We start from the raw sequence: 26,088 nt of genomic DNA on the forward strand, positions 1-26,088 counted from the left end.
GAGGAGTAGAGGGTTGAGTGATATTTACCAGTCTAGAAGGTAGGGGGCATCCATGGGATAGTAGTTTTGAGTGACTAGTTTTTGGTGTCAGGAAGAGAGGCTCAGATATGCGTTTGAGGGTGGGTGTTGTATCCAAGAACACGCAAGGTGGAGGGTAGCCCAATTATACTGTGGAAGGTACCCTGGGGCAGGATGTCATCTTCTGCCCCAAAACAATAACTTAATGGCTGTTTCTGAAGGTGAGACAACAAAATGGGAAAGGTTTTATTAAACCTTCCTGTGTGTTACTAAAGGTCAAGAGGTGCTTGATGACCCATAATGGCTGGACAAGTGAGGTTTATCAGGTCCCTGAATAGCCCAGATTGGGAGAGTGGAGAAGGGAAGATTGGCAGGGTATAGATGTTATTAATTCAGGAACTCCTGGAGGACCCTTTGTCTTAAGATCTTTGCACATCTCTGGGGGTGTGGGGCTGATAGTCAGTCTTGCCTATGACTCACATTCCAGTAATTTTCCAGCTCCCAGCCAGGGGTTGGCAACTGGGCTGGGCAGCATTTCTGTGTTTAAAACACGTACAGAGAGGGGCTTATGATATAGCCATATTCACAAGTTTCCCCATTAACGTGATGGTCAGGGTTGACTGCTAGCCGCTGCTCTTGAATAGTAGCAAGCAACCAGTTCTGGGTCAGTCATGCAAATTGTGTGGTAGCAAGTCACCTGGTGGTTGCTGCTGGTCCTGGTCCTTAAAAGTAATCCCTCAAAGGCCAAAACAGCCCTGGAAAGGTCCCTGTCCCCTCTTACTGACAGAAACCAAGGCTAGAAAGATGGCATTGCTGTTGTGCTAACAACCCCCACAGTGGCCACTGAGAGGGCATTCATTTCTTAAAGCTACAGACATTACTTCTACTATTTTGTTTGTTTTTTAGATTTCAGAATTTTCTACAAACCTGGGGCTTTTCTCGTATTTGTAGAAAGATCTGTCTTCCTTGTTCATCTCTCCAGTTTCAGGATTTAAGTATCCGCAGGTATGGCCACCTTGAGAATTAGATACATTGATGATGGCTCTGCAGGACAGAATCCTTTGCAACATTCTCAAGGCAAAACAGCCATTCAAAGGATCTGTCTAGGCTATCCTGAGCATCTGAGATGGAAGGACTGTTCTAATATACTGCTCTTCCAGATGGATGAGAATAGTGAACAAAGTCAGTGTTATTATCCCTACAATACAACCGGGGAGCTGGGGCTGAGAGGAGTGGCTCACCCAAGGCCACCTACTGAGCTCATGGCAATAGTGTGGTTCAAACCAGCAGGGTGCTGATTTGCAACCCAACCACTTAAACATAGGGTTTAGTTCTAAGTTAGGATTAGACTTTAAGGCTGTGGTCCTATTCATATGTCACTGACCTCAAGTTTCATGGAAACCTGTGAAATTGTGCTGAAATCAAAGGAGGTAAATGTGTACTGGTAGTAGCCCTAATAGCCTAGACTAAGACTATCTTGAACTCATCAAAGCTTGGAAACTGAGCAAGGTCAGTACTTGGATGGGAGAACTCTGAGGAAGACAGAGCATGCTATGTAGACGGAGACAATGGCAAACCATCTCTGTTTATCTCTTGTCTTGAAAACCCCACGAGGTCGAACTTCATGGGATCACTGTGAGTCAGTGGCACATTTTACTTTTAAGTGTGTGCTGAACAGCAGCCCAAATCTGGTTTCAAATTATTGTGAGGGCTTTCCATTTCCATGAAAAGATGCAGAGCTGTGTACTGCTGGAGCAACAATTCAGAGCCCATAGGATACATATAGTGCATTGCTCCATCTTTCTCTCTCCCAGACAAACTTCAGTATTATTTCAGAAGAAAGCCTGAGTAAATCCTGGCATTATAATCATAGAATCATAGGGTTGAAAGGTATCTCTAGGGTCATCTAGTCCACCCCCTGTACAATGCAGGAAATTCACAACTCCCCCCCCCTTCCACTGCCCCAGTGTCCCCTGTTCTGTGCCCAGAAGATGGCAAAACACCTCCAGGATCCTTAGACAAACTGGCCTGTGGAAAATTGTTATCTGACCCCAAAGTGGCAATTTAGGTAAAGAAATGATTTTTATGATCTTCCAAGCGTTTCCATCTGCCTCTTTAACAGAGGCTTCATGGACTATTATTGGTGAGGTGATGTTATTTACTTTCATGCCATGAAAAACTTCAACTGCTCATTTTCTCATACTAAACCTCTATTAAAGAGACAAGATATTTTTCTCCAGGTCTGTTTTGAGGTAATTAACAGGACATGCCAAACAACCAGTCAATAACAGTTAACATGCTCAATTTGCATAACTAAGAAACAATTTGCCTATTATACAAATTAAGCTACGTGTTTTGTTGTAGAGCCGAACCACAAGAGATGAGTTACATGAGGCGGGTCGGCACAAGTTTACGTGGGAAGTGTAGGAGACTCCTTCCCCTCTCTGTAAGAGCCACCTGCCAGCTTCAGGCTCCCCAAGCTTGCTGAATAGCTGGAGGAAGACAGCAGCAGCAGCAGCCATCACCAATATTTCTTCCAGGCACAAGCCTGCCAGACACGAGGGCCCCCAAAGACTGTTTGGGGCAGGCAGCTGACATGCCCTCGCCCCAGTTTTCCTCTGGGAGCTCAAGGACAGGGGAACGGCTTGTCAGAGCAGCAGCAGCAGATCCCTCTGCTGTCGCTGCAGCTGGAGCTTCGCCAACATGGCGGCTGTCTCCTTAGCAGCTCCCCAGGGGCAGGCAGGCAGCCTGCCGGACACAGGGTGCCCTGGGAGAGAGCAGCAGTTGCCGTCCCTGAACGGTCTTTGGGGACCCTTGTACCTTGCAGGCTTGTACCTGGAAGTATTGGCAATGGCTGCTGCTGGCTTCCTCCAGCACTTCAGCAAGCGAGGGGAACCTGAAGCTGGCTGGCAGCTCTCACATAGAGGGGAAGGAGTCTTCTACACTTCCCAGGTAAACTTGCGCCAGCCTGCCATGTGTAACTCGTCTCTTGTAGTACGACTTGTAGTCTTTTTCCAAGACCTCAATATGGCAGCTCTATTTCCTACCACCAATCTGAACTGGGATCCTGTGTGGCTGCTATTTGTCTTCCAAAATACTGGGAAGATTCAATCACAGATCTCTTAGCTTTTAGTAAATGGACTTAAAAGATTGTGTCTCTGTTTAAGACTGCACTGTAAATCTCCTTGCTAGGGAAAAAGAAGCATATTAGTACAAGGCATTACACAATAAAGGTGATTCTGTGCTTAAAGCCCAACATGTATCTATCCCACAGAAGAATCATTATTCCTGTCCTCTGCCTTGATCAAATAGATTCTTTTAGTAATATGACTTGAGATAGAACCATGGTGTGGAGTGCCACTGTAAACCTTTCTAGAACGGATTGAATGGTGGCATACAAAACTGCAATTTGTACTTGTGATTAATTATGTAGATTTCCTTTGTGCTTGGTGCAGTCTGGGCTCTAAGAAAGCATTCAATTCTAAGTACCCTTTGAGTGACATCTTTCTAACATGATTATACCATTCCCAGTTAATTTTGTCAGTTTGTCTGGAAATGCTGTGTATTATTTTATACATTGGGGATGCTCTTTTAGTATCTAGTGTTTTTCTGATGATTTGCATGTTTAGTTTTACATTCATGTACTAATAGCAGTGACCCACTTATACATTCACTAGGCTGGTGGGAATTTTAGCATGGAGTAGAAACAGTTGTGCCCCTTCCACTGCAGCATTCAGAAATCCCAGCATCTCTTCACATTTGCATGTTATCCACGCACAGTGCCTGGATTGCAGATGGTGATATCTGTATGATAACAGAGAGAGGAACACAACTGCTTTCTCACCATGCAAAGGCTTACGCAACTATTCAAAGAATTGGACACCAGTTACTTTTATACTTAAGATGCCAGATTCACAGCCCCTTCAAAGTAATTTTGACAGCAGTCAAAGATTTGTCTGTAGTTTACCTCAATCTATCAACTTAGTTGCATTTTTGTGTTTTTGTTTAAAACAGGGCAAATTAAAAGCAAAGTACAAAATCTTCAGTGTATTTAGGGGGAGAAGAAAGAATAAGCTATCCTACACTGCCTGTTATTTAAATTAGGAATGAGAAGACAGAAAATTTATTAATTTGGGGTATGTCTAATAACTACCTATTCTACTCAGTGTCAAATTGACAACCTGTAGGCTGTATAGTTTTATCTATTATTAGTCTAACTGTATAATATTTAACAGAGCTATACTTTGCTTAGATCAGTGGCTTTTGCAGGCTGGTTTTAAAATGTATCTGAAAACATATTTCCTCATTATTTCAGACTATTAATCGCCGTAATAAGATTGGTTTGTGCTATTTAGGGAAAGTAAAGGGGTAGGCTGTGATTTTTTAAAAAATGGGATTATCAGTGTTGAGCTGACTAAACTGAAACAAACAAGTCTACACCAAGTAGCAAATAAGCAAAAGATGCAATGTTTAATTCTTTGTACCTGTTGGCATTGAGATGAGTGTGAAACAGCTGTCAGAGTAGAACTGATGGGTAGCAATTGTGTTCAGATAGGCAGCTATTGTAACTATTTATGTGGGATGTATCACTCAATACAGACACAATTATGAACAAAGATAATGCTAGGAGTCAAGAGTATTCATATGAGCCATATTAGGGAAACAAGCACTTCAGTTAAAATTTCTTCTATCAACCCAGGACAGTAAAGGAATCTGGACTATTGCTTGCCAAATATAAATCACTAGGACTTTTATGAGTTATTCCATCCTTACCAAAGTCAGTGACAGAACTCCCATACATTTCAGTGTGAGAAGGAACAGGATCTTTTTGAATTTCAGTTACTAAGTAGTTGATTTGTGTTAAGCGTTTACAGCTCCGGTGGAATTTCAGTACATGGGTCTAACACACACTCATGTCAGTAGGGACATCCTGTTTTTCAGAGCCTTGCTTGGGGGAACCCTACCCTCAAATCATCCTTATTTTAAAGCAATGACTTGTCATTTATTTTATTTTTCTTGAGCATGCAGTATATTGACTTATGGCCTAGATTATGCATCTCAACCAAACATATACAACATAAACATAGTATTTTATGTATTTTAGGTACGGATGTACCTAAGAACTATATTTGTTAGTTGCATAACTGACACAGACAAAATGACAAACTAACTATTTAAACTACTCTTTTAAATGCATTGGCTGACTCTTTTTCTCTGAACTTTCTTCCTAAAGACTTGGTGTTTCATGCAAATTAGATGCTTCTGTCCCTTAGTTTCTTCTCTCAGCCAGTTATAGTGGCACTGAGGGTAGGATTTTTTTTAACCCTCAACAATCCACCTCTAAACATTTAAAAATGGTTTTTTCAACTGTGCTGGTAATTTTTAAAGGTATTTTTGATGCAAAAGTGAAAGAAAATGGGAAAGGAAAGCAGTGTGGATTTTTATGTGGAGAGAGAAGGCAAGTCCAATACCCCCCTTTGGATGAAGGGGTGAAGGAATGAGGTTTGGCTGTGGCTGGTAGGAAGGAAGATGAACTGATGCTGCGTGCCTTACACATGGATCAGGGGCAGCACAGAGGAAGGTCATATAGTGACTAGCCTTTGTACCTCCCTCCCTGTTTTGTCCCAGCAAGTGGAGAAGGCATCTACCTGCCCTCTTTAAGAGCAGGTGCAAGCTGATTGCACAATTGGGGCCAGGTAGGAATTTTTTGCTCCGTTCAGCACAGTTGACACTGGGGTAGTGGTGGTGGTTCTTCTACCCTACTCTGAAAGTGATATAGGAGGTGGTTTGGGAGGTCAAGTCAGCAGTATCCCACTGGTTGGTAACAGTGCAGGAAAATGTTGCTTGACTAGTACACAGCACAGCTTAGATGAGCACCCTGAGAAATCACTTTGGAGGATGAAGGGGTAATCCTCTGACCAGAAGCTTGGAGCCTCGGTGCGTTCATGGACCTGGGACAAGAACCCCTTGAGTGATGCTGATAGACCTGGTGGCTAGGGGGATAGGACATGGCACACCTCCCACAAGTACATGTTACATAAATCTTGGAACTCTTGGGCCAATTCCTCCGGACTCTCCCTATATTTTGGAAGAGTTCTTTTCCATGCCAATAAATCTGCATTAGAGAATGGACAGTAGACAGATTCTGACTGTCCCTGTTGGACTGCTGCCTCTCTCAGGGGCATCATTCTGGCTGATTTAGAACTGCTCACTCCTTGGTTATGTAGCTCCCTTGTCCTATTCAGGGATTCACTCAGTCTAATTGGTGTCAATGCTGTCATGGTATCATTGCCCCCTAATTCTAGCTCCTCATCATCCTCTTTCTTTCAGAAGTTCTCCTCGTCTAATGTCTCCCCAAATAGATCCGTGCTGCAGTCTATGTTTGTGGTCAGTGTTAAAAGATTCACCCTTGAATCTGGTTCTAGCAGCATTTTTTGTATCCAATCTGCTGACTGCTCTCCCCTAAAGAGATCCCAGGGGCTATCTGCTGCTGCTATTGCCCTGCTATTGCCCTTCGAGACCTTGGGGTATTATATCCTGTTGATTTGGGTAGCCTTCCTGCCCCTAACATGCATCCTTGTGGTACCGTTCCAAATTCACCTGTCTGCTCTAGGTCGTGCACATCCTGACCTTTAGCTGCTCTTCTATATGAGACAAGATAATTACATGGTGTACTTTGCGGTTGGGGCTCTCGTGGGCGGACTGTTACATTTTTTTGCATTTGATTGTGGTAGAGGTGCCATTGAGACATATGCTGGTGGTGCCGGGCTCCCATCTGGTGGTCCCTGCCCTGGGCTTGGCACTGTGTTTCCATCTACTACTGGCACCTGAATTAGCTGGCCCCCTCTCTGGTCCTGACCTGATCATCCCCGCATTGATCTTGGTGGGGCTGGTGGTACTACTATAATTTGGTCCCTGGGGTCCCCGGCAAAAAGCAAATCAGAATCTACAGACGCTGCTTGTTTGATCAGCGTTTCCCTTTCTGGCTCATTTGTGAACTTTACATAGGATCTCCTGTCTCCAATCCTTAAGGGCATTTGCAGACAGTGGGATCGTTCCTCTGTCTCCTCCACTAGTCCCCATTCTTTTGCTGCATTAGACCACATTTTAGCAAATTCATATTCTTCACGGTTTCCAATCTCTTTACAGTAATCCAATAATTTCCTAATTTTATCCTGCCTAAAAGATCCTGCCATTGGCCACCTTGTACCATCTGCCAATATGTATTTTGGCCATTTCCCCATACAATATGTCATTAATTTCTCAACTGGATATTGCTCTGCATCTTTTCCTACTCCAGCCACCTTACTCCAATTTTGAATCATTTGCTCCAATGGGGAACATGGGACAACTGCTCCTGAGCGTTTACTTTTCCGGTTACCCATCTTCCCTTCTCTTCCTCTCTTAAGTCACAAAACAAATTTCTCTCCTTCCAATTCACTTTCACCTCCTTGGTTTTTGTATCTCTGCTCAACACAATCTTCACATATATTTTAATAACACTTAGTGCCAAAAGACGAAAGGAGGGAGGGAGGTGCCGTTGCAACACACTAGGCTAAACCAGATGGTTATCCACCAAACGCTCTGCCCTGAATTCATTTTCTTGAAGTCTCCTGCTCCCTGTGAAAATGGTGTCTCCAAGAGATGTGGGCCTCGCAGCAGTCAGGTCCCCAAAACCTCTGGCAGACTATAGCATGTCACTTTCCCCTTTCAGAGAAGCTTCACACCAGTTGCTTTGGCGAGGGAAAGGGTACTGGGTATGGATTTAGGGTCCTACCAGGAGAAGCACGAGACACCCCTTTGGGTTGGGGGGCCGGTTATGTTTTCCCCTTCCCGAAGGATACACCCAGCTTTGGTCTCCTGTTTATGGATCTAAAACATTGGCACACAATAATAAGACACAAAAATTCTTTTCCCAGTCACACAGTTGGTGTCATGGCCCAGTCTGAGAATGAGGTCTCCTCTGGAGGAGAGGAGCCTCATGTAGCCAGCCAGGACTCCTCAGGAGAAGAAGAGTTCTGTGTAGCCAGCCCTAGCCCTGACTCAGCAGAAGCCGGCAATCAGGAGCAGCAGCTGCTGGCTGATCAAAGCCCACAGCCAGCAGCTGAGACACCAGCACCCTCTAGCCCCAATACCACAGGGGAAGCTCAGCCAGGAACTTCCACAAGGGATGCTCAGTCAGGGACTGCCAGCACCACAGGGGAAGCCCAGCCAGGGGCTTCCACCCCCCCAGGTTCAGCCACGCCTAGAGAGCGCCGCAGACAGCACCAGAGACTGGAACTGCAGGAGAGATGGCACAGTGCTCGTCTCCTGAGCTGACGCCAGCTGCTGGAGAGCGACGATGAGTAGCAGCAGGATGGAGCCCCAGCAGCTGGCTGAAAACCACGCCTGGCTATAAAAGCCAGTCAGGAGCAACTGCCAGGCGTGGAAGCAACGTGTCTACTGCCTGCAACCACTCTGTGTTCTGTGAACCTTGCCTGTGCCTGCTTTTGGACCTGACGCCATTGGTGACTGACCTTGGACTGTGCCTGACCTCGCTCTTAGACTCACTCCTGACATGATCTCGTGCTCTGACCACCGGTTTGACTTGGCTTTCGCTCTTGGAACTCCCTTTTGACTTTGGCCTTAAGGTTTGGACTGGAACCACCTTGCTTGGGCTAGCCCAGCCCGTGACAGTTAGTGCAGACCATGGTGGGAGGCTCCTCTGCTCTCAGAGTGCTGCCTCCCCCTTTTTCTTTTGTCCAATGTTCATACTCTCAGATACACAAATTCACTCACTCTACATTCCAGCAAGGTCCCATGTTACATGGGGGCAACAGGACAAACGTGGACAGATTCAAACTGAAAACAAATTCAAAACAGATTCAAACAATGCAAAAGATTTATTTAACACAATCGCACCATAGGCAAGATGGAGCATGTCCTGCTGCCTCCTCAGGCTGGCACGGTGCCTGGGAGTGTCCCTGCCCCTCTGAGGTGCTTACTCCTACAGTTATCAGGTTTGTGTTACCAAAACCTAGCCATACTTTCACACACTCGAAGTGCCTGCCATTCCCAGGTCTTATTCAGCGTGGGCTGCACTCTCTGCGCAGTCAAGATGTGTTTCTCTCAGGCTGGCCTCTCCAAACCTGAACACTTTCTCGCCCTGCCAGCATGCTTACGTCCTCAGACCTGCGCTTCCAGGTCTGGGCACGCTCCTGAGCTGGCCACACTACCTGCGAAGCTGGGGCATACCAGCTTGCATTCTATAGGTCACCTCTAGATTAGTGACAACCCTCAGCAACTTTTGTTTCAACAAAATAAAAAAATACACGTGGATCGTCTGTCCCTGCTCCTCCCAAACTTGCTCTGCCAAGTTTGCTGCACTGTCACCCTGCTGAGGGGTTCACTCCTCAGACCCGACCTGCCAGGTCTGGTACATCCTCGCACAGTTGATGTGCTAAATTCCCCGACCCCTCTTTTGGGTCTCTCGTTCCCCTTGCACCACCGAGGCACTCCCTTCCTCATTCCTGCAACGTCAAGCCTGATACTGCGCTCGCCCTGTGAGTCGCCTCTCCCTCAGGTTCCGCCTGCTCATGAACGGCAGCCCCTTCCTCGCCTGGAAGAGGTACCTATGCAATTCTTCCAGGCGCACACACTCGAGCCTGGCCATGCTTTCGCTTTATCGAGATGCGTGCCTCTTCACTAGAATCACTTTCTGGAGTCTTTTCCCTGCAGTCTCACTTCACTGAGCCCCCCCCCCACTTTTTATTGGCATCAATATTTTTACACACCTAGGTTTTCCATTCTCTTCGTATTTCCCTTGTTCTACTTCTATAAGTGGGTCACACCTCCTCCCTCATATGAACGGTGCCTCTGCCCGTTTACCAGGACTAACAAAGGACCTACCCGCCCCTGCCCAAGGGAGGGCCCTTTTTACCTTATTTTCTCCTGCAGTTTCACTCAGACACACTTTCTGTCCCAGGACTCCAGTAACTTCCAACAGATCCGCTGCAGTTCTGCGGGACGCCGTCGCACAGTCAGCACCAAGGTTTGCCGACTGGCCAAACTAAGCCAGGGTGCACCTGTCTGGGAAGACGCCGATGTCCTTTCAGCACCGATGCAGATGAAGCAACCTATAATCGTTTATTAAACGATGGAGGAACGAAGGTTACACAAAGAGTCAAAGGTCCCCTCGTGCCCATTGCTCATCAAAGCTACAATAGCAGTATAAAGCAATTAATACTTTTTGGTTAATTATAATATTTGTTATTCTATTGGCTCAGAAAACACAGTGGCCCCAATTGGCTCAAGTGGGCAACCACCTTTCATGATTCAAATGTCTAAGGGTATTCTGATTGGAAGAAACAACTTAGGTCAACAGCATAGTTACAGCATTACCTGATTGCAGTTTCTTATCTTATCTGTACTTGGTTTTATCTCTGGAAGGAACATCTTCCTTCCTTTCTCACACATCTCTTTCATAGGCTTCTCATTCATGCCCATTCCTTTGGTCTGTGTAACATTTAATAGCCGTACCCCAGTGTCACTTCTAGCAACCTTGGGGGCTTCAAGTGGAGAATATTTCTCTGGGTTCCGTGGGAGAGAAGTGCTCTCCTCCCCTGGAATGTGCTTATAATTACATTCAGTCCCCCCTCTCTGCTTTGTGGTTTTCTCTCTCAGAGAGATGTTGCTAATCTAGCTAGCTTTCATTGCAACATCACAAAGGAGTTTCTGTATCAAGTAAGAGACTGGTGTCAGGAATCAAACAGGTGCTTCTTAAACTTATAAAGTACAATCTACCTGATAGCAAGCTTCACAGTACTTTTTATCTTACATTTCACAGTGATTTACATGTGTAACATACATTCTGCTTTGGTCTTTTGTTTAAAGTTTCACTTTCTTGCAAGTTGCGTTACAAATACATTAGCTGCTGAGAATAGTAAAGGCGCATAACAGTGATAGAAGGCACATAAGGCTACATAAATCTCTTTCATTAAATCTATTTCCCACAAAGGTTTGGCAAGGAGGATTATGTGCATTGTGTCATATCCATGCGACCACTTGGGGCTTGGAGCCTCATCTGTTAGATCAGGGTTGAACAAACAGAGGCTTGGAATGGGGTTATGACATGTGTGTACTGCTGCATGCCATTAAAGGTATTTGAATTGAAATTGAATTGAATTGATATGTGTACTGCAGATCCCCTTTTGAGCAATGACAATAAAATAGGGCCTTTTATTATCCCAGTTCATGGTGTCAGCTCTCCTTATTCGGCATCTGCAGGCAAAGGATTGTAGGCTTATCTTTGAAAAGCCTGGTATAAATTTGTATTCAGAGATGCCGATGTCTAAATATTAAATCTGAGAGGAGAAAGGAGACTACAGTTGTTCAGTGGTGAGCGACTCAAATTAAGTCAAAAGATAGGAAGAATAGGCAAAAAGAGTATTATCTGTAACAAAGAACAGAAAGAACTGAGGGGGAGCCTTTTGCTAGTGAAGTGCTCATAGTAGATGCAGGGGAAATGAATGGACTGGGTTCTGTAAACAACTAGATGCATTCTTTCTTGTAGTTTGCTAGCCTTGGGGGTCTACGCTTGTAAAAGTGCAGAAGTTGAAGTCTGCAAGGGATATATTCCATTGCTGTTAACTTATGGCGGTGTGGGGGAGGGGAAATTACCCAGTAATTAAGGGGAAATTCTCAGCATATGTTCAGAAGTAGTTTAAATTACTTGACTATTGTTTCTACCTAAGAAATCTGCCCTGGCATGGATAATCTAGGCTAGCCTGGTCTCATTAGATCTTGGAAGCTAAGCATGGTCAATACTGATGAGCACTTGGATGGGGGACATTTTGGAGGTCGTTAATTCTTAGGGTCACCATGAGTCAGAAGCAATATGATGGCACAACACACACACACACCTTCCTTTGAATTCTAAACAACTCTTTCCTACTGAGTTCAATTTCTATTGAAGTATGTATTTAATATCCTCAGTTGTATAATGATTAAAATGGTTTGTTGTATCATTTTAAAATGCTTTCCTTATAAAGGTTATGGTAATATAACCTGGGGGTAAAATGTAGATGACTGGAGAAGGCAATGGCAAACCACCTCATAACAAAAAGTCTGCCAAGAAAACATCATGATGCGACATACCCCCATGGGTCAGTAATGACTCGGTGCTAAAGGTAAGGTAAAGGGGACTACTTTTACCTTACCTTTAATATTGATGCATCAGTGCAATATAGCTAGTTAGGCTAGGATCTGGAAGGCTGAAATCCACATTCTACCATTAAGCTCATTTATTTATTTACAGAATTTGTTATGAACTTTTTTCCCCAAGTGATCTCAAAGTGGCTCACAGAAAAATAACAATACTGTTTTTAACAAATAGTATAATTAAATGAATAAGTCTTTCCTTAGATCCAGAGGAGTTAGCTGAGTTAGTCTGTAAACGCAAAATAGTACAGTCCAGTAGCACCTTTAGGACGAACCAACTTTATTGTAGCATACGTTTTCGAGAACCACTGTTCTCTTCATTAGATGGCCTCTTACAGATCAACAAAGTTGTCTAATATAGGCCTCAGTCCACAAACCAAGATATATTTGGCTGTCACCTGGCCAGCAGTGGGGAGGGGGTGAAGGCCCTGGGGAATGGACCTGAAAGGCAAGAAACCTCCCAGACCAGCACACATCAGGTGTGCTCCCCATGGGCATGATTGCATCACTTCCTCATTGCACCTGTGGCTTCACAAGCGCCAAAATTCTGGAAATGATTTCATTGCACCTGTGGGGAGTGTGTGCTCATTTTGCACATGCACATGGAGAAATGAAAGGTAAGTGCCAAGTCAACCACCCCTCCTTCCAGGAGGATAAGGGGACCTGGCAATCCTAGCAGTTACTGGGTGTTTCCCCATGTCTTAAAAATAGCGCCCCACTCACGGAACTCTGGCAGCTCCTTTTGTGCAATTTCTGACGTCACCGTTTCCAAAAAAGAGGCAAGCAGTTATGATTCCATTTTCATGGCACTATGAAAACGGAATCATAACCAGGGCCAGAGCGCCCATTGAGGCCAGGTAGGCGGTGGCCTCAGGGCACGGGGTGCTGGAAGGGGTGCCAGAGGAGGCGTGGGGGGTGGGAGCATGTGCCGTCCCACCCCGCGCCGTCACCGCCACCAGCACATGCCCCCAGCCGGACGCAACAGCCATGGGCAGGCGTCTTCAGTGGTGCAGAGCAACCGAGCAGGAGAGCTGGGAGGCCACCTGCACGCTGTCCCAGCCGCCCGCCGCAGCAATCGGTCCGGCGGCATGCGTGCACCCTTGATAACGTCACACGTGTTGTCATCATGCAGGCTGGTGCATGTATGCGTGCGTGTACGTGCACACGCGCATGGGTGGGCAACCAGCCCGCCGGCCTGCTGTGGGTGCCGAAAACCCTGGCGCTGCTGCTGATCATATCTGCCTGCCTCCTTTTTGGAAATTCTGATGTCCGAAATCGCTCAAAAGGAGCCACCAGTGTTCTGTGAGTGGGGCACTATTTTTAAGACATGGGAAAACGGCCACTGTTTGGTTCACTCCCAAGGGCTCAGTTTGGCTCCACCCAGTCTTTATGTACCTGCAAGGATAGACAAATTTAGTTCAGATGAAAGTAGGTCAGCTGCAGCTAGTTTGCTGCCAGCAAGCTCTTCCCCTAACCTCACCAGCTGACCGTGGAGCAGTCTATCTCTCTTAACCTAACCTACTTCACAGGTATTTTTGAGGATAAAACATGGTGAAATGGAATCACTCCTTTTTTAATAGGGAAAGATACCAGTTGTAGCACCTATTAAAATGCCTTCTGTATGGTCTCTTACAAGTTATTATGGGTTAGAAGATCCTAATTTCTGCTAAAGGGAGGAATATAGATCTTTGGTACATACCTTTCTGCTCTTGCAGTCCATTCTGACCCTTAGAAATTAAAAAAATAAAAAATCAGTTTACTACCACTAAATATATTTTGTAAATAACTGTTGGACAAATAACTATTACATATAATGGGTATCTATAGTACAGACTTCTGTTACAATCATCATATTGATGTGCAGAAGATAAAATTATCTGAATACATTTCTTGAAGTTTTTAATACATGTTTGTTTCAAGCAGGTACTTCGTCTTTAGAAAGGCCAACTGTTGGGATGCGGTAGCATCTAGACTTTGTATTCAAATATGGAAATTGGTTTGGTGTACTAAGCAAGAGAATGTGTATCAGAACAGAATTACTTCCAGACCATTATATTTACATAGCAATATCTTGAGAACACTTCCTGGTCTTTGCTGCATGGCCTAGGCTGAGATTACCAGAGGGTCTTACTTGTTCTATAAAGAATGTTTTTTCCATCGGCAGATCATGATTATCATTGGCTCTATCATTAGTAGCCTTGGCTGTGAGGCAATGGACAAGATGTGATTACATACTGAAGTTTTCTGATTTACCTGAGGTGTTGTCTGTGACAAAGCTGACCCACATTATGTGCTGTAGCATATATATACAACTGCCATTGTATTACACTTGTTTTGAAGGTTCAATAGAGGATTTTAAAGCCAAGCCTGCCTCTGTAGCTGTCATAACATTTCATTAACTTTTAAAGCTTAACAGTAGGCATTTTGAATGAAGTCTGTTGTCTCATCTGTTTTGCATTTGCATAGAGCTGACAATGATGAAAGATGCCATGTCTCCAGTGTTCTATTCCTCTATTTCAGAGTCAACAGAATGCTTCTATAGTTCAAAAGATCCTACCTAGTTCAACTTTAGATTCCATTCTTTTCAGTTTAATAGGATCTCACCTAGCAGAATATCTTGAGATGTCTGTATTTTAAGGTTTTTCCATAGCTATACATAAACTTATATATAATCCAATTTAGCTAAAGAAATTCAATTCACTGATGACAGTGACTTGTGGACAACAATTAGCAATTTCATAGTGTAAAATCAAACTCACTGTTCAGCTTCAGAGTATATGGGCCATGTTCCCATTTTTAAAATTAAACATACACTTAACTTTATATACTCCTGTAGCAGCCAGTAAGACTTAAACACATATTAGGAATATGCATACAAAAAATCTGTTTATTTTCATTGTTAAAATCTTTTATTTTTTGTTACACTTTTTAAAAATAATAAATTCTATTTATTTTATCCTCTTCCTCTGATTAGGTAGAGAAGTTCAGTGAGCAGATAATCTTTTTTCTCCTTACTTCTCTATTATCCTATCTCCTTAGATGTTCTTAGTAGCACTCTGGGAAACGTAGCCCAGGTTGCCTGAAGCATGGGCAGGGGGAGGAATCATAGTAGTTCTCCACCCAAGAGCAGAAGTGTTTTTTGTGAGTACATTTGGACCCAAGCATTTACAGTGAATTGACTCTGGCACTGCTTTGTCTTTGGCTGAAAAAATATTTGATGAAAGCCACGAAGTGGTATGTGGCTAATGTCATCTGAAGGACATTGATAATTAAGATACTTCACTCACATGAAATGTGCAAAACTGCTTTCAGTAATTACTGTGGCCTGATGTTGAAAGTGTTTTTCTTCTTTCTGTTTTAGAGGCTGATGTTGTTTGGGCTTGGTACATCATTACTAAGAATAATTCTGTGCAGATGTTCTTTGTTAACTTCCCTAATCTATCTGCATATTGTATTCCTTAGGGTTTAAATGATGGCATGAGATTTGTTCAGAATTAATTGGAAAACTATACAAATTACAGATGAAGCTGAAATTAATTAGGCAGAGGTAGATTCTCATTAAAATTCTTATTTTTTGATTTCTATGTAATCCAAGGCCCAGTTTTCCTTCCTCTCTTAATAGGTAAGCAGCATTGTCAAATTTGACAGCAACAATCATTTATTTGGCAAGCAGATGTCTATAGATCTGCACACATAACAGGATGCAAGAATCCCACTGCTGCGTTTGCATGTAAGCATGTTTTCAAATATCAAGAGAAGAGATACTAAGAAAAGCACTGCTGATAAAGTAATTATAATTTTTTCAGGTATCATGATCAACAGGATGTTACTAGCAACTTCCTTGGAGCAATGTGGTTGATTTCAATAACTTTTCTTTCCATTGGATATGGTGATATGGTACCTAATACATACTGTGGGAAAGGAGTCTGCTTGCTTACTGGAATAATGGTGAGTGTCCCTGGTTTTTGACTTAATTGAATTAATAGTTTCCACAGTTCCTGTGTTATTTAAGTCATTTTCAGAACTATGCTGGCTTGTGAATGAATCATGCATTATAAATATAGAAGCATTTATGAAATTTCCAAACAGTTGTATGTTACATGAGGTGAAACAGAGCAATCCTAATCCATTGAATCTGGTGAGGTTAAAAGGGTGTAACTCTCCTAAGGATTGCTCTGTAAGCTTCCTAGCAGGTAGTTGCATAGATTTACTTCTGAAGGAAACTAGAAGAATGCTGTTAGTAAATCTAAACAAATTGAGTTAAATGATCATCATTCAGATCACATGTTGGAGGATGACACTGGGTCTCTTATGGTGGTAGCGGTGGTTGTCATTTCCTTTGGGTCAAAATGCTTTTTAAATGTCAGGCCTCTAGTTCCTAGATTTGTTTCTTCAATACTTAAAACAGTGCAATCCTAAGAAGAGTTACTCCAGTCTAAGCCCCTTAAAATCAATGGGCTTAAACTGGAGTAGCTCTTTTGCGCTGTTAATAATCTTATATTTAGTGGCTTCCCTCTCCATTTTGCTCTATTAATTCACTAATATTGTTGCTTACTCAGTATATGGAGTAACAGAATTCATGTAAGTTTATGGTAGGACTGTTGTTATACTATAAAATAAGATAGAATAATAATCCTTAACATTGGTATAGTGCTTTCAAGTGTGCCTCACTTATTGTATCGTATTAGTGTCTTTGCATAAAGTTGCCAACAGGCCTGGGAAAAGATGTCCTGCCTGTTTATTGGAGGCTTAATATGTAGAAATAGAAAGCGGAAGCTTTTCATGGTACGGAAGTAGATTAAAGAGACAGGACATTTTTCTCCTGGCCTGCTGGCAATCTTGTCCTTACAGCACTCCATTTGAAGTGGGGAGCTCAGGCTGAGAGAGGATGGCTTGCCTAAGCATTTATACTGTTATTTGAATGAAGGACTTTCCAATTCTTTGTTTTATCAGTTTTATCAAAATAAACGGAAGTATGTCTTAGCACCAGTACCCAGCATTATGTGGCTACAGCACTTGAGGAAAAGCAAATACTTAGCATCCACAGTGTTCCCTATTCCACTGCTGGAATTTACAGTTAAAAGTCTGCCATATGGCACAGCTGGAAAAGCCTGGGGCTCTGGAGAGAAGTGCTGATTGTTGGAGTAGACAAGACTGAATAGTAGATAGTATAGGTCAGATTCACAAGGCATTCATTGCCACAGTCATTACGATGCTTATTATCATCAAATACTCTTTTTAAAGTATTAAAACTTGGAATGTAATTTGTTTATGGATATGAAAAATGACAGCGGGAAGTAAAATCTCCATGCTCAAAGATGAATGCCTGTAACTCCTATACAACAAGGACAAGGAATGTTATAGCATCATCTTTTTTGTTTGTGAATCTCCCTCAGGCACCTGGTGGCTCTGTGACAGAAAAACAGTGCTTTGTTTGATGGAGTAGCTTCACACAGCGATTCGTTGTTTGTATTCTATATACATTGTAAACCTAATACTCATCATGCTTTCCAGTGCTGAAAATCAATTTCTAGATGGCCCACAATGATTAGGCTGGAATGTCCTCTTATGATGATTGGACTCTTGGGGAAGGAAGTGGTACCAGCAGCCTTTTCCTGGGGCCCTTCCCACCATCTGAGAGAGATACTACTCATCCAGGAATATGAGGGGCTAGCATCAGAAATAGAGAGCAATTTCAACCTTGACCTTGTTATTTGACCTTGAGATTTGAACTTGTTATTGGTGATGATTCAGGCCCTAGCTGTAATGTTTCTGTGAGTTTCTTCACTAATAAATATTTCTCGTTCACTACAACTTGGATGCCAAACAATGGGACTCCTGCTAAGGATTTTAAATTCCTCATTGGAGCAGATTTTTACAGAGCCTCTGAAAGTTCGCTGGTAGTGAAAGCAGGGCAATTGAAGAGGGAAGGGAATCTGCTGAGGGCTCCTCTGCACCTCCTCATCTCCTCCTTCTCTTCCGCACCTCCTAATTAAGCCCTAGAGGGAAAAGGTATGGTGATCCATTACCACTGTTCTGGTTCATAGAATCATAGAATCAGAAGGAGTCTTACCATCTAGTCCAATCTCCTGCCCAATGCAGGAACAGCCTAAAGCATCTGGAATAAATATTTGTCCAGTTGCTCCTTGACTGTCAATGAGTGGGGACTCACCACATCCCTAGGCAGCCAGTTTCACTGCTGAATTACTCTTTGTGTAAAGAAGTTTTTTCTAATGACTAACTGGTACCTTCCCTCCTGTTGTTTAAACCCATTATTCCGAGTCCTATCCTCTGTTGCCAACAGGAACAGCTCCTTTCCCTCCTCTGACAGCTGTTCAAATACTTGAAGAGAGCAATCTTGTTTCCCCTCAGCTTCCTCTTCTCCAAACTGAACATTCTGGTCCCTCAGTCTTTCCTCATCGGGCTTGGTCTCCAGGCCCCTGATCATCCTCTGCACCCGTTCCAATTTGTCTACATCCTTTTTGAAGTGAGGCCTCCAGATTTGCACACAATACTCCAGGTGAGGCCTGACCAATGTGGTATATAGTGAGACAATGATATCTTGTGATTTGGATGTTACACTTTTGTTAATATACCCCAAAATTGTGTTCACCTTTTTTGCTGCTGCATCCCACTAACTGCTCATATTTAGCTTCCCATCCACCTGTATTCCAAGATCTTGTTCACGTACACTTTTACCCAGAAGTGTATCCCTCATCTAGTATGCATGCTTTGCATTTTTGTTACCCATGTGGATAACCTGGCACTTATCCATGTTAAATCACATCTTATTCAAATCTGCCCACTTTCCCAGTTTGTTCAGATCTTGTTGAATTCTCTCCCTATCTTCAAGAGTATTTGCTATTCCTCCCAGTTTGTTGTTATCTGAAAATTTAATGAGCAATCCCTTCACACCCTCATCCATATCATTTATAAAAATATTGAAAAGCTCTGGGCCCAGAACCAACCCATGTGGCACCCCACTGGACACCTCCCTCCAATCAGACATGATGCCATTGACAACTACTATTTGGGTGCAGTTATCCAGCCAGTTCTCTCTCCATCTAACCATCCTAGAATCCAGTCCACAGTCCTCCAGTTTACCTATCAGAACATCATGAGGAACCTTGTCAAAAGCTTTACTGAGATTCAGATAAACCACATCGACAGTATTCCCATGATCCAGTAAGCCTGTCACTCAATCATAGAAAGAGATGAGGTTGTTCTGGCATGACATGTTCAGGACAAATCCATGCTGACTTCCCATTTCACCATGTTATCTGTCAGATGCTTTCGAAATGATGCCTTTAATATTGGTTCCAGTATATTCCCTGGTACAGAGGTCAGTCTGAGTAGCCTGTAGTTCCCATGATCGTCCTTTCCCCCTTTCTTGAAGATTGGAATGACATTTGCCATCCTCCAATCTTCCAGCACATCACCTGTCCTCCAAGAGGCCTAAAATATGGATCTGCAATCTCTTTCTTTAAGCAGTCTTCGGTGCACCCCATCTGGCCCAGGGGATTTGTACACATTCTGTGCAGCAAGGTGCTTCTCCACAACTTCTCTGCTCATAGCAGCTCTGAAACCATGCATTGCCTACTGCCATGTCAAGGTGGGCCTGTTCTCTCCTTCAGGGAGAAAACCTAAGTAGCTATTGAGCCTTTCTGCCTTCTCTCTGTCTTCTGTCCCTTTTCTCCCTTTTCACTCAGCAGCTTGGGGTATCACCCTCTCCACCTTCCATTTGCTCCTCACATATCTGAAGAACACCTTTTTGTTGGGGTGAGCACTCCTGGCCAGTCTCAACTCATTCTGAGCTTTGATCTCTCTGACAGCTGCCCTACAGTGCTTAGCTACACCTTGAACATCTCTTTTTTCCTCCTTAGCTCATCACAGAGCTCTCTGTTCATCCACATTGGCTTCTTAGATCCTTTACCACATTTCCATCTTGCTGTAATAGTGTTAGCTTGAGCCTGCAACAGCTCTTCTTTCAGGAGAGCCCACCCTTCACTTGCTTCTTTCCCTTTCAGCATTCTTGTCCATGGAATAACTCTTATCGTATCTCTAAGTTTGTTAAAGTTTGCCCTACCAAAATCTAACCTGCAAGTTTGGCTATAAACTCCCTTGATACCCCACAGCAAAAGGAATTCTAGGAGAACATGATAACTTCTCCCTAAGGTTCCCACTACCTTTACCCTGTCAGCCAACTCTTTCTTGTTGGTTAATATCAAGTCCAGTATGGCAGAGCCCCTCATCACTTCCTTCACCATTTGAGAAATGAAATTATAAATGAAGAAGAGCTAAAGAGAAACCCTACAATGCAAGATTTAAAAACAAAAATAAAAATATTGCAGCATCAAATTAATGAATATCTGATGGAAGAAATTGCAAAAAAAATCAAATTTGCAAAACAAAATTACTTCAAAAATGCAAATAAACTAGGGAGATGGTTAGCATATAAAATTAGAAAAGAATCAATGAAAATAATTACAAGTGCATTAAAAGATAAAGAGGGAGTGGAGAAATATAGAAGAGAAGATCTAAAAAAGATCGTAGATTTTTTTTATAAAAAACTATATCAGAAAGTGGAAATCTGTCCAGAAAAGCAGAAGAAATATTTGAAATCAACTATAATTACACCGTTAACAAAAGAACAGAATAAAATATTAAATGATCCATTTACTATAAGGGAAATAACTGAAGAAATTACAAATTAAAACAGAGGTAAATTACTAGGTCCTGATGGACTCCCAGCTGAATATTATAAAACCTTTGAAGAATGTCTGTCAATACCTTTTAAACAGTTATTGGAAAAGATTTATGTGGGAGCTATGATACCAGACACATGGAAAGAAGCAACCATATCTCTAATACACAAAGAAAATACAGAATCCAAAGAAGTCAAGAACTACAGACCTATTTCATTGTTAAACATGGACTATAAAATATTTGCTACAATATTAGCAGCTCGGTTTAAAAAGATATTGAATCAAATAATTCATCAAGATCAGATGGGTTTTCTACCAAGAAGACAGTTGAGAAACAATGTCAGAATAGTGTTAAAGATTTTAGAGTACTATGAAGCACATCCAGAAAAACAAATGGCTTTAATATTTTTGGATGCGAAGAAAGCCTTCGACAATGTTAATTGGCAGTTTATGGTAGAACAACTAAAGGAGATGAAATGTGGAGTAAAATTTACAAACATGATTCAAACAATATATACTGAACAAAGGACAAAAATAAGTGTGAATGGGGATCTAACAGAATCTATTAAAATTGGGAAAGAAACAAGGCAGGGATGTCCCCTAATGCCACTTTTATTTATTTTGTCACTTGAAGTGTTAAATAACGAAATAAGAAATGATAAATAAAAGGAACAAAAATAAAAGGAGAAGAATACAAATTACAAGCCTGGAAGAACCAATAGAATCTGTTGATCCTTTCAGGGTGAAACTAAGAAGGTTTGGTGAAATGGCAGGAATGAAGGTTAATTACCATGATTATTACCAAGAATATGACAAAAATACAAATTAAAGAATTAATGGAGAAATCCAGTTTTCAGTGGGGGGAAAGAGTGAAATATTTAGGAATTTATATAACTAACAGTCACCTCATTGAGGGGAGATAATTATCAAAAATTATTGAAAGAAGTCATGGAGGATTTAAATAAATGGAAAGACATGCATATATCTCTTTTGGGTCAAATAGCTACAATCAAAATGAACATATTGCCAAGATATATGTTCTTATTCCAGACCATTCCAATTATACGAAACCAAGCATATTTTCAAGAACTAAATAAAATAATTTCAAAACTCATATGGCAAGGCAAAAGACCTAGAATAAGATTTAAAGCACTACAGAATCTTAAGGAGAAAGCAGGTTGTGCCTTGCCAGACTGGGAAATGTATTGCGTGCTGGTATAGATAAAAGAATGGATTATAATACAAAACACAACTATTAAAGTTAGAAGGGTATGATCTTAAGTTGGGATGGCACATTTCCCTTTGGTACCAAAAAATGGATATACGCAAATACTTTAAGGACCATGTAATAAGAAAATCCTTGATGGCAGTCTGGGAAAAAATAAAATCTCAAATATATACAAAACCTCCAAAATGGGTATCACCAGTGGAAGCATTTACTCAGCCAAACCTATTAAAATGGAAGAAAGCATATACCTATGAACAACTTTTAGGAGATGAGGGAAAGCTAAAATCAATAGAAGAATTAGAAGAACAGGATATGAATATAGGCTTGTGGTTAAGAGTGCAAATTGAATCCAGATTTGCCAAAGACAAATCACAAGGATTCTACGTGGAATGGTGTCCCTTTGACAAATTGTTATTGGAAACAAATGAAAAATTAATTAAACTTTACTCTCATCATCGTTGCCACATGCACTTATATTAATACCTGTTACCAAGTCCTTAGGCTGCAGCTCCTTTATGGCTTGCATATCATGATGTGCAATCTTCTATGCCAGAGCTCAATTGGCTCTCCTTTTGTGGTAGCTGTTGTTGCCCTGTAGGCCTTTTCTCCTTGGCAGTCCAGTTCAAAGACTCCATTTCTGAGACTACCTGTGGAATATATCTCTCCTTTGCAAGAAACTGTACATTTGTTATTCTCAAAGTGTATAGAAAATCCTTTTTGTGATAGTACAGGTACACTTAGCAGGTTTGCTATTAAATCAGGGATGTATAAAACTTCAACTATCTTTTTAGAGACATCAGTATTACAATGAAGCATAATTGAGCCTTTGCCATCAATATTCACACATGTGCCATCAGCCATTATAACTTTTTCAGATGCTCTGGTATCCAATTCATCAAACAGATTATTATCTGATGTCATATGCGCAGTTGTACCACTGTCTAATATCCAGCACTGTGGGCTATCATTTATTCAAGCTATATGAGACACATGAAAACTACTATCAGCCCTTTTTGAGGAAAATCTCTGAAATTACTAGCTCTTGCTTTAGAAAAATCTTCTCTTTTTCTCTCTGCCTGTGGCTTCTTGCCTGTAGCAGCATAATTGTTTCTGCCCTTGTGGCTGTAGCTTCTGTTGCTAAAGCACTCCCTCTGGAGGTGACCAGGCTTATTGCATTTGCGGCAGAAGGGAGGAGTCTGCCTTTCTCTAGGATTGTCTCTTTGCCTGTAATCAATTTGCCTAGATCCCGCCCCTCTGGTTCTCTCTGACCATGTAATTTGAGTCAGTCTTGCATTTCTTTTTCTCATGATAAGATCTTTGCTTGTTGTGCTCTGATCTTATCTTAGCTAACACTTCCTCCAGAGTAACACCTTGTGTAGTAACAGAACTGGTGAAACTGGAGTAACTCTCTGGGCATAAGACTAAAGCAATTTTCAAATCATTATCTAATGTCTGACCAGCAGTTGCCAATTTATCAATTATGTTCAACAAGGATTCAATATGGGCATATGCATCATCATTTTCTCCCATTTTACTAGAAAATAGCTCTCTGAATAAAGCAATTTTGCTGACTTGGTCCTGGTCCCCAAAGATACTCTTAAGAGCATTTACCATATCTTTTGCAGTTTTCTTTGTTTTAATATGCACCAACGGGGAATTTGCCAGTGTGGTTGTAATGAGATTTCTGGCCTTTGCATCAGCATCCAGCCAATCTTGTTCGTCTGAGCTATCATCTGAGCCAGATGGCTTTTCATCAGTTAATACAAAATATACTTTCTCTTCTTGTAATTGAGATTGTAATCTAAAATACCAGGATTCAAATTTCTCTCCTGAAAGCTGTTCCAAAACAGCCTGTCTTTTCAACATTTTAAAGAAATTTCGAAGTATTTCTCTAGAAAACTTTATTTTCCTTCTTCAACTTTTAGTTTTCTGTATGCTAGGCTCAAATTAGCTAAAAGTTTTAAAAGGAGGTTTCTCTGCTTTTCTGTGCACGTTTTAGGGCTGAAAAAAGGCTGTTAGACCTTTAACCTAATTTCTTTCTTTGTTCCTCATGAGGTTGCCTGTGAGGGCATTCACATGCTAATTAAGTCATTTGTCCTGCTTGGCTGTTAGACCAGCAGAGACAAGGGAAAAAAACTTTGCAGTTTAAAACTCTTTACTTCTAGATTCAAGTTTAGGCTTTGCAGTTTTTTTAAAAAAACCTCTTTTGCTTCTTAGATTCAAATATGGGCTTTCTTTGGCCCTGAGGAACTTATTAAATTCAAGATTGGGCCCATAACCCTATTTGGTTTAGTTCAGTAACTTAGCAGAGTAACATAGCAGCGTTATTTTAGTCAGAAGTGTTTAAACCCTTAAAAATGTGCAATAATTAATTAATCTTCAGAGAAAATCATAGAAAGATAGAACTTACAGTGTATTGTAGCAGATTTCTTCCATAGCAATATCTTCTGGTAATAAGAAGGGAAAGATCCTAATCTAAAGAGTTACATTCTCTATTCTAATGCCACGGCCTGAAAAATAGGCGGCGAGGCTGTAGATGTGTGTTTGTGGACAAGGAGCATGGAGGATTTACATATTTTCTCTTGGAAGACCGTGTGGGGAGAGGAAATGTCCCAAGAGGCACAAAAAAATTGCACAAATACATTTGAACTGTAGAGATGGAGTGTAATATATTGTATAAATATGTATTAATCCTGTAAGATTTGGTTTGATCTGTTTGTAGGTTGATTTTGAATTAAAACTAATAAAGCATGTTATTACAGGGGGGGAAAGAGAGAGAAAAGAAATTGTAGGCCGGGCAGGTCAGGAAGTTATGTGACCCTGGACATTTAGCAGAGTTGGTCTTCCAGCACGCATCAGGGAAGCTGAAGTCTGGCATTAACACAAGATCAGATTTCTTGCATACTGTATTAAGCTTTTCATGGAGGACAGAATCCACTTCATCTCTTTGGTCAGGCAGTCTGGAACAGACCCTAACCCCAGTACAACTCATCCTTCCCTCCCTTCACCCAGATACTTTCCACTGGGTTGTCACTTTCCTCCTCCAGTATTTTCTGACAATCAATCCTTTTCCTCACATACAGCACCACTCCACCACCTCTACGACATTTCATGTTCTTCTTGAACAACTCATACCCATCCACTACTGTATTCTAGTTGTGGGAATCATCCCACCAAGTCTCTGTAATGCCTACTAAGTCAGATCTTTCTGTCTGCATTCGTAGATCAAGTTCCTTCTTTTTATTGCCCAAGCCCAGAAGCCCTGCAACATTCTCCATCCTTGATCTGGCCTTCCCAGGTAGGCATCTGCTATTCGCTCTCCTTCTTCTCTGAAATTCCTGTGCCAGTTGTCTCCATTCCTCTGTGATGTCATTTTAAAGCTCTCTCAAGGAATCCCCCTAGGTTTCTTCCAAACACATTCTTCTCTGTCCGTGACAGGTGGAGTCCATTGAATTCAAGGAGGCCATCTTCAAGAAAATGTAGGCCATGGTCCTAGAATCCAAATTGTTCTTGCCGACACCATGAACACAGCCAGTGGTTCACTCCATAATCTTCTGTTCTTGTTGCATTCCTCTTCCTCTAACACCTGAGGACTTTATAGTCAGTCCTAATGTGTTCATTGGTGATCACAGCTCTGTCATTTGTTCCCATGTGGACCATGACAAATGGGTAATGGCCTAGTGGTTTGACTAACTTGGCCATCTGGTCTGTGATATTCTTGATCTTCACCCTGAGCAAGCAATACTCCTCTCAGGCCCTGGGGTCAGGCCTGGACACATGATGTTCCATATCCCTCAGTAGAGATTCTCCAATCACCAGGACTTTCGTTTTCTTTCTAATGTTATTTGCTTGTAGCTCCATGGTGCCCCTACTTGTTCTTTCCGGTCCATGTTGGACATCTGCCAGTGATTCTGTCAGTTGTTGTTGTACATCTGCCAG

General features: G+C 42.0%; 1 protein-coding gene across 2 annotated transcripts in view; it reads left to right on the forward strand.

Annotated features, from left to right (window-relative positions):
* The window catches only part of KCNN2 (potassium calcium-activated channel subfamily N member 2), a 106,816-nt gene that overhangs the window by 52,843 nt on the left and 27,885 nt on the right, over positions 1-26,088 (forward strand). For both annotated transcript variants that reach the window (XM_054986231.1, XM_054986232.1), the window contains exon 5: positions 16,023-16,164. In XM_054986231.1, the coding sequence (XP_054842206.1) occupies positions 16,023-16,164 (142 nt within the window). The remainder of the gene's footprint in view (positions 1-16,022; positions 16,165-26,088) is intronic.

The sequence above is a fragment of the Eublepharis macularius genome, chromosome 8 (assembly GCF_028583425.1).
Source record: "Eublepharis macularius isolate TG4126 chromosome 8, MPM_Emac_v1.0, whole genome shotgun sequence".
Taxonomy (NCBI): Eukaryota; Metazoa; Chordata; class Lepidosauria; order Squamata; family Eublepharidae; genus Eublepharis; species Eublepharis macularius.